Source organism: Hemicordylus capensis, chromosome 15 (assembly GCF_027244095.1).
Source record: "Hemicordylus capensis ecotype Gifberg chromosome 15, rHemCap1.1.pri, whole genome shotgun sequence".
Lineage (NCBI taxonomy): Eukaryota > Metazoa > Chordata > Lepidosauria > Squamata > Cordylidae > Hemicordylus > Hemicordylus capensis.
Genome location: NC_069671.1, coordinates 9,852,577 through 9,864,745, shown reverse-complemented (window position 1 = coordinate 9,864,745; position 12,169 = coordinate 9,852,577). Strand labels below are relative to the sequence as shown.

The 12,169-nt window shown below is 45.6% G+C and overlaps 2 protein-coding genes across 24 annotated transcripts in view; both read right to left on the bottom strand.

Moving 5' to 3' along the window:
- RIMBP2 (RIMS binding protein 2) overlaps positions 1 to 3,510 on the bottom strand; it is a 240,764-nt gene extending 237,254 nt beyond the window's left edge. For 16 of the 18 annotated variants that reach the window (XM_053279070.1, XM_053279076.1, XM_053279081.1 and 13 more), the window contains exon 1: positions 3,430 to 3,510. In XM_053279070.1, coding sequence (XP_053135045.1) covers positions 3,430 to 3,438 — 9 coding nt within the window. In that variant the 5' untranslated portion in view covers positions 3,439 to 3,510. Of the gene's footprint in view, positions 1 to 1,229; positions 1,592 to 3,429 lie in introns of those variants that run through there. The other 2 variants (XM_053279072.1, XM_053279073.1) reach the window with 1 other exon arrangement.
- A 3,863-nt stretch (positions 3,511 to 7,373) lies between these two features.
- The window catches only part of STX2 (syntaxin 2), a 29,246-nt gene continuing 24,450 nt past the window's right edge, over positions 7,374 to 12,169 (bottom strand). For 5 of the 6 annotated variants that reach the window (XM_053279511.1, XM_053279510.1, XM_053279509.1 and 2 more), the window contains 2 exons: positions 11,731 to 11,858; positions 7,374 to 9,312 (listed from right to left, as the gene is read on the bottom strand). In XM_053279511.1, coding sequence (XP_053135486.1) covers positions 11,775 to 11,858 — 84 coding nt within the window. In that variant the 3' untranslated portion in view covers positions 7,374 to 9,312; positions 11,731 to 11,774. The remainder of the gene's footprint in view (positions 9,313 to 11,730; positions 11,859 to 12,169) is intronic. The other variant, XM_053279507.1, reaches the window with a different exon arrangement.

Below are 12,169 nucleotides of genomic sequence, written 5' to 3'. Positions count from 1 at the left end.
ATGTGTGTAGCTTACGGAGGCCACAAAATGAATGGTTTTTTGGGGGGTAACCACATTTGAGCTCTCTTCATGCAGAATTGTCGTGAAGCATTACATTTATTTATTTTTATTTGATTTATATACCACCCTTCCAAAAATGCACTTCCAAAACATGCACTTAATATGTTACTCTGAAGGCCAGACTAAATGGTCCTTTGAATCCATTGTCTACTTTTAAAAAACAAACACCACCTTGGTCCAAACAGCCACAGGGGTAATGAAAGCATGGGAATGGAGGCATGAGGAAGGAAAGCTAATCCTTTCCCATTGCACCGCAGTCCCAGTGGAACAGCCCCTTTCCCACAAATGGCTGACATACTGAGAAAACTTAGGAACATAGGAAGCTGCTTTATACTGAGTCAGACCATTGGTCCAGCTTGCTAAATATTGTCTACCCTGACTGGCAGCCACTTTCTAAGGTTTCAGGCAGGAGTCTCTTCCAGCCCTACCTGGAAATGCCTGGGAGTGAACCTGGGAGCTTCTGACACAAGCAGAAGTTACTCAGAGTAGTCCCACTGAAACTAACTTAAAAGCCCTAACTCGTCCTTTTAATTTCAATAAGTGTCTTTTTAATTTCAGTGGGACTGCTGAGTAATTTCCCAAAGCTAATTATTTTTGCCCCAGAAGTGGAAGCTACTATCATGGACACATTTTTGCTGAAAAGTGGTATACAAATAAACAAAAATATTGTGTTCATGTCAATGTCTGGTCTGGCCCCCAATGGTTTGATGACAGAAATTATGGCAGGAAGGGCCTCAGCTGATGCCACCATGTTGGTGGCCCTCACAATCTTTTCTGGAAGTTTCTCCTTGCCATGATTTTAAAAAAACCATTGCCAAACTAGAGGAATCTTTCTTTATCCTGAATGCAAACGCTCAGTCCCACAGGGGGTTATTTCTGAAGCCGTGAAACCTGCCCATTTGTGTCTTTGCATTTCCCTCCAAATTGTGTCTCGGCATTTCCCTTTGCATTGCCACCATATTTCCCCGCAGGTTGTGCGACTGTGCTACCCTTTGCAAGTTTCAGCATTTTCTCCCAGCGTAACCCTTTTTTTCTGGCAATGAAGGAGTTATGAATGAGGTCAGGCAGAGAAGGCCGGGTTACAATGCCAGTATTTGTCAACATGGTTCAGGGTTTCGGTGGTGTTTGTTTGTTTGTTTGTTTGCTTGCTTTGGCCTAAACAAAATTACCATCTTCAGTGTCTGTTAGGGGACTGTTTAGTGCTCGTCTTGGTGTTGTTTCTTGGGCCCAGGTGACCCCATGCTGCTGACTGAGGCGAGCATGAAAACGGGAGGATTCTGAGGTAGCAAAATGGAGGCTTCTGCGTCCGGCAGCAGTTGGGAGACGCCATGTTGAACTCAATCCCTTGCATGAGAGGAAAACACAAACCAAAGCACGTCTGTGGCCGACAGGAAAGCGGGTTCGGGACTGAGCTAGGCCAGCCCCTGGATTCTCCCCAATCTGCTGGCTTTTTGCTTGCAAGGCATTTTTTAACTCCAAAGGGTTTTTAAAATGGCACCTTCTGCCTACAGTGGTGCAGTCCAGGCTCCCACCTCATTCTGTTGCATGGTGTATGGTTAGAGCGGGCCTGCTCAACTTTGCCCCCCCAGCTGTTTTTTGGACTACAGCTCCCACAATCCCCAGCCACCATGGCCAATAGCCAGGGATTATGGGAGTTGTAGGCCAACCTCAGCAGGCCTGGGTGGGCAAACCCGGTCTGCCAGCTGTTGTTGAGCTAGAACTCCCGCCATCCCCAGGCAGAATGGGGATGATGGGAGTTGTAGTCCAACCACCACTGGAGTTCCAGGTTTGCTGACCCTGGCTTAGAGTGTCAGACTAGGAGACCCAACTCAAAATCCCCATTCAGCCATGCAACACACTGGGTGACTCAGGGCCACTCACTTTTTTTTTAAAGCCTGCCTCGCAGGGTGGTTGTGAGGAGAAACATAACCATATTATTTATTCATTTATACCTATTTTCATACCCCCCCAAACTTACATCTCTGGGCAGTTATTGACTGCTCGGGGCGCCAGGGGAGGAAGAACAGGATAGAAATGGAAACGAACATTGCCACTCAGGCCTTGGTCTGGGCCAAGCTGGAGTTTGCAGGGGTTTAGGGGTGTGCAGCAATGGTCTGAGGAAATCCTCTGACGTCCCCGCATCGGAGGAACCCTTGACTTTTTCAGATTTCGCTTTGGAACTGGAATTCCTCCAACCCGAGTTCGGACAGGGCTCAAGTCTGACACTGTCGGGGAATCGATTCGAATTGGAGCTAGCTTTGGGTTGAGCCTACCGTGTTTCCCCGAAAATAAGACAGTGTCTTATATTAATTTTAGCCCCCAAAAATGCACTAGGGCAATTAGCGGTACATCAGAAATTACTGCTAGGTCTTACTTTCGGGGTAGGTCTTACTTTCGGGGAAACAGGGTAGTCTATGGGCCCCTCTGGATCTCCAAAAGGGCCAATTACGTTGCACTGGAAGCTGCCGTCTGTTGAGTCAGAGCATTGCTCCATCGATCTGCACTGTGTTGCCGACTCGGGCAGGCAGCAGCTCCAGTGGCGTCGCTATAATTGAGCGGATGGTTTCAAAGAACCCCAGGCTCCCCAGCTCCACCCCTCCCTATTTCCTTCATTATCTCCCTCACTCCGAGGGGCCACTGGGGAGAGGGGAGAACACGGCCCCCTTCTCCTCTAGCTACACCCCTGAGCTGATCTCCAGCGCTCTCCATTTCAGAAGCGTATTTCCCAGATCTCTGCCTCTCGCTTTCATACACCCACTGACCCCCATCCCATCGTTACAAATCACTGGCATTTGTAAGTTCATTATAAACTCGTGATTATCAATTAGAGTAGTCAGCAGGCCATCAGAGAGAATAGCATGGCTGTTGGGGAACCACAATGAAACATTATACATGCTTTTGGCTGCATTTCTCAACCCCCTTTAGAGAGATTATGGGACCACAACCCCTTAAAAAAAAAAAAAACCTGCGAGAAATTAACACAACACTGGAAATCAGAGAATAGTCCATGCTTTCAAAGAAGCAGACAATATTATATGTAAGCTAGATCTGAACACTTTGTTCTAAGGCAACATTATTAGGCCCACGTCTGAGACTGAAGGAATTGCCTTGAAGGAAAAGGCGACTTGCAGGGAAGGATCTACGGATCAGTTAAAACATCCCATGATTAAGGAACAGGAGCCAGAATTATCCTATAGAGGTAGCAGCAGGTTGGATTCCAACAGATCAACACAAATACATCCAGTTCACTATCCTGATTCGATAGATAATTCGGTTTGTTTTTGCCTCTTTCCATTTCAGGTTGTCCTGGACGTAGCACCTTAAGCCACTGTGAAATCCTTTTCAAAACAGCAAAACAACTTTACTCACCTCTTCCATTTCCCCCACTAACCACTTAGAAATGACGAGGTGAATCCTCTCAACACTTGGAATAGCTGCTTCTCTGATCAATGCCCGAGATTCAGATGTCCTTTCTCTGCATCAGACTTTGGGCGTTTACATCATTCACCAAAATAGAGTTTGCAACTCATGAAGCTGATCATGGTACGTCGCTAGAGTTACTTCACAGGTGCAGAGAAATGGCCTGCGTTTGAGGACGGGTGCCATGGTTATATTTAGCAGAGTATATGAATCATGGGGACCTCACAAAGGGCGTTTTGGACTGACCGTAGGCTAAAACATGTCCAGTGCTAATTGGCCCCAATTCTTATTCACCTCCATTTTTTATTTGTGCTCAGACCAAAATGTCAAAGGAAGGAGTGCAAGAAAAGCCAAAAAAGTGTGTCTAAGGGGAGAAAGGACTGTTAAGAACAGCCCTGCTGGATCAGGCCCAAGGGCTATCTAGTCCAGGACCCTGTTTCCCACAGTGGCTCACCAGATGCCTCCAGGAAACCCACAGGCAAGAGATGAAGGCATGCCCTCTCTCCTGCTGTTGCTCCCCTGCAACTGGCATTTGGAGGCATCTTGCCTCTGAGGCTGGAGGTGGCTGATAGACATCAGGACTAGTAGCCTTGGATAGACCTGTCCTCCATGAATTTGTCTAAGCCCCACTTAAAGCCGTCCAAGCTGGTGGCCATCCCATCCCATGGCAGAACATTCCAGAGCTTAATTATGTGCTGTGTGGGGGGGAAAAGTACTTCCTTTTGTTGGTCCTAAATTTCCTGGCTGTCTTGCACACACCTAAAGCTAGAATATCCTCATCACCCCTTCCAGCAACTTCTCTTTACTTCAGGAGCATACAATAGGACAGGGGTTCTCCAACCTGGGTCCCAGGTATTGTTGGTCTACAACTCCCATCTTCCCCAGACAAAATGGCCATTGTGGCTGAGGATGATGGGAGATGTAGTCCAACATCTGGGGACCCAAGTTTGAGAACCTCTGGATTAGGAACAAATATGCAGCTGGCCTTGTGAAGCAAACAAGAGATACAGTCATCCTGCCAACCACCTGGGGCTCCAGTGACTGACAGGAGAAGACTGGCCAGACACGGAGCACGCCAGAGCTTCAACAGATGCCTGCCCTGATCACGCCTCGCCTCTTTATAGCTTGCAGGCAAATCTTAAATCGACTGGTAACTTTTTGTAGCTGCTCATACATAGGAACCGCTCTGAAGGCACGCGAACAGCGAGTAAGCCAAGCTGGCAGCAACATCAGGAAGGCACACACAAAGAGGATCAAGTAAGAAGATATGTTCAGCACCATCAGAAGACTGTGGGGTTTCAGACGGCTCATTTAGAGCAAAAGTATGACTCAGAGAAGCAGAGTAAGAATATTCTAAGAAAAAGAAAATCCCAGCCAGTAGGGATGTGCATGAACCGGTTCGGAGGCTATGTTGGAGGCCCCCGAACCGGTTTGGAACCGGACCGTGCGTGTGACGTATGCAGCAGGCGCGCGCGCACCGAGCGCATGTGTGCTTGTGTTTATCAGACTTCTGGGCAACGACGGGGGCAGGGAGGAACGCTGCTGCCCCCGAAACTTCGTTCTTAAATGCAGCGTTGGAGGGGGAAGAGCGGCGGGAGGGGGAAGTACTACCTCCCTGCCCTTAAAGGTAGACCCCCCTCAGTGCTGGACCGTGCCGCGGCGGTTCCATGCACACCACTACCAGCCAGCCAGCCAGCCACTGGAGACTTCACTATATACTTCAGCACCTTGAGGAGTTTCTGTTGCTGATCCATGAGGACTAGAAGCTTGATTTTTAAGCACTTAAACCTTTAACAGTCCTCAGTGCCAAGTGCCATTAGATGCATTCTGCTATACATCTCTCCATCAGCCCTCCTCTCAATGGTTCATTCTGTTAACCAATATAATAATCAAATGAACAGTTTTGTTTCAATGTATTTATTAGAACATAAGATAGAGGTATGTACGTACATGTACACACACACGTTCCTAATGCACATGTATAAACACATTTTGACAGCAAAAAGTCAATGGTTCGTAGCCACTGAAAGTGTTCCCTAAATATTTGATGGAAAGGATATTGTAACATGTAATGAGTAATCTATTCAGGCTGATGCCATTTGGAGAGAAGACTTTGCACACAAACATCTTTTATAGGCCTCTGCTCCCCCTGCCCCCTGATAAGTTTTTTGTTTTTTTAAGTCTCCTAAAAATTCATTCACAGTGTTTGCTAAGCGTCACCTCACTTCTTTCAGGCAGACTGTACACAAGCTATAGAATAGTTTTGCGGAATTCAGTACAGACTCTGGTGGAGAATCCACATGAGTTTCTGCTAAGCAAGGCCCACTGAAATGAGATACAATTTGCTCCAGTGGGGCTCACTGCAAGAGAAAACACCCCACCTTGCACACACAAAGTAGACTGCCCCCTTGGGTACTAGCTTTTACTATGTGGCCAATGGTCCAGATTTAAGAACATAAGAACAGCCCTGCTGGATCAGGCCCAAGAAAGCCCATCTAGTCCAGCATCCTGTTTCACACAGTGGCCCACCAGATGCCGCTGGAAGCCTACAGCTTGGCATGCCCTCTCTCCTGCTGTTACTCCCCTGCAACTGGTATGCAGAGGCCTTTGGTAAACAGCAGTGGGTCTTTTGGCCCATCACATGCATGTTTTTAAAGTGTGTAAATATGTAAAATCAAACTATGCGTTAAAACTGGCATCTATTCTGTCCCCCATGCTGTTTAACATCTACATGAAACCTCTGGGAGAGGTCATCCATGGGTGTGGGCTGCGGTGTGATCAGTATGCTGCTGACACCCAGCTCTACCTATCTTTTAAGTCAGCAGACACCAGGGAGGCATGGATGCTCTGAACCTGGTTTGGAGGCCGTTCTGGATGGGGCCAAACAAGCTGAAGCTTAATCCAGATAAGATGGAAGTGCTCTGGGCTTTTAAAAACTGATTATCCAAGTAGTGAGGTAAACCTGGTCTTGGATGGGGTCACACTCCCTCTGAAAGACAAAGTCTGCAGCTTGGGGGTGCTTCTGGACCCAACACTGTCCTTGGAGGCACAGGTGGCGGCAGTGTGCAGAAGTGCCTTTTACCAGTTACAGCTGGTGCGCCAGCTGTGACCCTACTTGGAGAAATTGGACCTGACCTCAGTCACTCATGCTTTGGTAATGTCCAGATTAGACTTCTGCAATGAGCTCTACGTGGGGCTGCCCTTGAAGATGGTTCAGAAGCTTCAGCTGGTTCAGAATGCTGCCGCAAGGATACTCGTGGGTACAAGTTGCTTAACGAGTATTACACCCATCCTGCATCAGCTTCATTGCTTACCAGTCTGCTTCTGGGCTAGATTCAAGGTGCTGGTATTGACCTTTAAAGCCCTACACGGCTTGGGTCCAGGGTACCTGTCGGACCGCATTCACCCATATGAACCTGTCAGAGCCCTCCACTCGTCATCTTAGGCCCTGCTCATGGCCCCGCCACTAACAGAGATCCAGTTGGCGGGGACTAGAGACAGGGCCTTTCTGGTTGTGGTCCCTCAGCTTTGGAACACCCTCCCTAAAGAGCTTTGCCCTGCTCCCTCTGTCAGTGTTTTTAAGAAGAAACACCACCACACAATTCTTTTAAAAGAGGCTTTTTAATATTTAACCTGTTGCATATGTCTAGTAGGTTCTTTAGTTTTTAATAATACTTAGTTTTTAGCTTTAAGATTTTAATTTGTAATTTTAAAAGCTAATTATGATTGTGGTTTTAGCTTGAATTTTTAACTTGTTTAATTTGGTTGATTTTATATTGTAACTGTTTTATAGATGTTGTCAGCCACCCCGAGCAGTAATGTACTAGAGGGGTGGGGTATAAATATTTTAAATAAATAAAATAGAACTGTGGATTAAAACAAAACACACTGAATTTTTTTTTAAAAAGGCATCCATTATTTATTTCACTTCTAGCATAAATATCTACATTAATATAAACAATAAGTAATCAAAATATAGTTACACATATTTTACATAGGAACACCACGATATAAAATATTACCAGCAACGTAAAATTCAACTGCTTGTGTTGCTTCTGAAATGCTTAGAACTTGCTAATAGCTGCACACCTTTGACCCAAACCCAGGGGAAGTTAGTGTGTGAAGTCCCCTGCCTTTCAGTGGAACCAATTTTCTTTGGATCAGAGTCTTTGCCTTTAAAACACTTCATTCATGTTACAAGCATTCACAGCATGCAAATCCCCCAACAAAGTCAGTGTTTTTACTTAAGACAAAAGACACACACGCACACACACGCGCGTCTGGATTAACAAGAATACCTACTTCTGCCTAATACCTGCCTATCCATCAAAGACCAAGCGGACATTTGAGCAAAACCTTGATTTTTGCTCCTTGGTGAAAAGGAAGTCGGAGCTCACTGCACGACAATCAGCATGACGACACAGATCCAGTTGGCAAGTTGGGACTCCTGATCTGCACCACAGCTTAAGTGTGTTCCAGATCCAAGCCACATGCTCTAAAATGCCCATCTCTTTGCTTCATCACATTTCTCTGTTAGCAGACTGCGCCAAATCAGCCACAGGCATGAGCCCCACCAAGATCAATGAGAGCTGTGTGAGAGAACAGAACTCTGACCCAGCGGTCCTTTGTAGGGCAATGGGGGTCCCCTCCGCCAAGAGATATTTGAAGCTGCTTCACACATAATGGCTTTTTCATTTACTCCAATGGAGGACACTCCCCCCAAAATTTGTGTATAAATCCTCCTCTTCTATTAAAGTTAATTGGGAAGCCTATATGTGCTGGAGGTCTATGTGTACACTGCAGAGAACTATATGAAGCTTCGGATCAGGGTGTAAGTGTGCACTTCCCATTCATCTCTAGAAACCTGGAGCCCTGTAAGCATTTTCTAAAACTAATCAGAAAAGGGGGGCAGGCAAACAGAATGGCATAGTCAACTTCACAGCAGGGTGGATCCTCTGAAAAAAGAATAGTGTTGTATGAGAAGCAGAGGTACAATATTCATAATAGTGTTTAAGCCTTAAAAAATAGTATGAGGTCACTACAGAGAAAAAAGGCACTTTAACTGCTACTTGGTTGCACTGAAGCTATCTGAAAGCTACACAACTCTCCTCAATTTTTCTTTTAAAAATTACTTATTGGTATTTACGCACAATTTTAAAATCCCACATCTTAAAGACAAATTATTTTTAACATTAAAGCTGGAGACAAACAAGAAGCCACTTCACATCTCCATCTTCAACCACATTTACCTGTAAAGTAGAATTGCTGCTTTCAGCAGAACTTGCCTCCAAAGTAAGTGCACTTAAGGCTGCAGTTAGATATGAGAACCAGCTGCTTTAATTTTAAACAAGATTAAACTATTATGTTAATAAGATGATGTAATAATGGGAAAATTCACATTGCAAAAGCTCATTGGTTCTGGATAATGAATTATCCTAGTCGCCAACATACCAAAAGATAGAATTCATCACCAAAATAGTTAGTACAGAAAAAATTCAGCAGCTTCTAAGTCCATATGACAGGCTTTGCAGCTGTCTGTTGTTTGGAGGAAGAAAAGTGACATCAGTTACAATGTTGGTTCCAACTTGCAGGTATTGAAACAGTTATGTTTTACTGGCCATTGAAAGAGCTAGCAATTGGCCAGTCCTGAAAAGAGAAAAATCTCATTATGGCAAGATGAGGCACCTTACGAGGTCTAGGCTGGTTGGTTTCCCTGCACATACGATTCAGAAGCTTCGGAACTTTTGGAATGTGCTAGGAGAAGGTTGCTGCTAGGACAATCCCAATGATTACAAGCAGGACAGTTACACATATTATTATGAACATCAATTTCTGCAAAGAAAGGAAAAACTGTAAGAAGCTTGTCTCCAACAGAACATTTCAGAACACGTTCACACCCCAATCCTAACGAGGACTGCAATGCTTAATAGGTTAAAATGGATTAGAAACATTTCTAGAGTACAATTCTATGCTCATCCCCTCATGTCTCAATGTGTTGAATGGGGCTTACTCCCAAGAACGTGTGAGTATGCAAAAGATGGCAGTCTTAAACAGACCCCAACAAATAGAACACTACAATTTAGAAGTGTACAAGTCAAACAAAGCGGTCAAGTAAAACATAGTCCATGAGCGAGGCCCACAAATTTTGACCATGGGTGGCATCTCAGGGGACAAATGCTCATAGCAATTTTTGGCAACGTCTACCAAGACAGGTGATCACATTGTTGCATTTACAGCTTTATTTGTGTTATCGCCCCTTCTTTATCTCCACCCCCAAAATGATTAGGGTCAAACTGCAGTCATTTTTGCACAGAGAACATAAGAACAGCCCTGCTGGATCAGGCCCAAGGCTTATCTAGTCCAGCATCCTGTTTCCCTCAGTGGCCCACCAGATGCCTCTGGGGAGTCCATAGGCAAGAGGTGAGGGCCTGCCCTCTCTCCTGCCGTTGCTCACGTGCAACTGGTATTGAGAGGCATCTTGCCTCTGCCTGGAGGTGGCCTGTAGTCCTCAGACTAGTAGCCACTGACAGACCTGTCCTCCATGAATTCACCTATAAGAACATAGGGTTAAGGCAACAATGAACAAATGGTTGTACCCTTTCCACTGAGTAATCTTTGGAGAACATTCTTGCCAGTTTTCATTTCCATTCCTCCGACAACATCAATGGCATTTTAGGGTAGAACCCTTAAAAGCTTTTAACACATGACTGCAAATGTGGCCACTGCAGGCCTGGTGGTCCGAACAATAAAAGCATAAACACCACCCTGGAAGTCGACAGTATTGCAGTGTTATTTATTTTCAGGGGTGTAGACTTTGTCAGATGTCACAATGAGCATTTGTCCCCCCCACCCATGGTACTGACCATCCCAGCTGGCTCATATAACTAACAGAATTAAATAACCAGATCCAAAAAGACTAAGTAAGCCAAACAAATTATGCAGACAAATGGAGCAAATCCAATTAACCAAATACTCCAGATCAAAATAAATTACACTTGTATCTAATGGTTCAAATACATTTCACATATGAATACACAGAATGTGTGTATGTGGGGTGGGAGGGGGTGGGGAGACCAACTGGGCCATCAAACTATGTAGTAATCAAGCATCTGTCGAGCAATATTAGGCTGATTAAAAAGTGCCACATTATTTGTAAGATAGTACTTGTAAAAGTTGCAGGGGCAGAAATCAAACCACACAGAGGGGGCCACACTGGGGTTAGGGTTGGGGTTAGAGAATAATATGTGAACTGAGGGGGAAACTTGAGACTGACACAAGGTGCAATGCGAATTGGGAAGGGGGGCTCCAATGAACAGGCGGCCTTCCCAGGTTTCTCAGAGCTTTAAGAAGGGCTTGTATTTCAAGGAGGGACTTGAGAGAGAGGAGGCAAGAATTAATACACAAGCATTAATTCTCGAGTCCCTTCAGAACAGATCATTTTTAGCACGAGGTGTTCATCCCTTCAAATATACAGTATATGGTCCAAAAGTGGCTAACAGACTGTAGTTCTGAGTCACCAGCCCTGTGTATTGATGAAGAATCTGTAAACCCCAAAGCTTGCATAGTTGTGTGATGCACAGTGTGGATCTCACATCACCTACTTTGCACATTTTTCTTTCTGGAGCCAACGCAGACGCCACTTAGACGCCCAATTGGTGTGTGTGTCCCCCCCCCCCCCACACACACACATTCTGTGTAACAAGAGCCTGCTGAGTAGCTGGTCACTAGGGGTCTCGGTACGCATAACATATGTGACTTCAGGGACCCACAAACGTAGGCTTAGTCAGTCATTATTTGTGGCTACATCCCCTCTCTTCTCTCAGATCCTCTTCTGGCACACAGGCAGAGGTCTTAGGAGAGAAGTGGGTCTTCTGTCATTTGCACTGGGATTTGGAGAAGTCAGGAAACAGGGGGAGCCCTCTCCTACGGCCATTTCTGATCTTCTCAAAAATGGAAGCGGAAACAAGACCTCTGGGGAGGAGACCTGTGCAGTGCTGGATGTCCTGCTCGCCACAGGGCTGAGGGCACTCGCCACTGGCGAGCTGTCAAGTGGATTTGAAGACTTCCACTCTTAAATGCAGCTCAGGGCTTATGCGGTCATTGAATGCGAGCCGCTGGTTTAAGCAAACAAGTCTGAATGCTGCAAGGGTTGCTCCAGCAGGGGAGGCTGCTGGGTACAAGTTAGCAGGGAAGGCAAGTTAACCAAGCTAAGCTGTTGCAGAATATGCAAGTTAGTGTATTAGTACTTACTGCCACGGCAACAGAGCAAGGTGCACGCTGAAGTTATCTGAGCATCACCGAATCCCGACCGACAAGCCAATTATTATAGCAATTATGGCAAGCACCACCAGCACTATAATGAGAATTATCCATTTTTTCTGCCAAAGGAAAGCAAGGTGGTCATCTCCATTTCGCAAAACGCTGTTAAAACGAGGGCCTGACTATGCTTTATTTCAGGAAAAACCTTCTACTACCTCTACCCTAAGGAGTGGGGTACAGGTCTAGGTTCAAATTCTCTCAGGCAAGGCACCGTTTCAGGCCAACCCACCTCACAAGGTTGTTGTGATGATAAACCGAGACAGCCTTATGTATTTTGCTCTGAGTGCCCATGAGGAAGACTGGGACATAAAGACAATGTAGGCAGTTTTCGCAGACCAGAAATGGGTTTAAAACTTCCTTGTAAATTTCA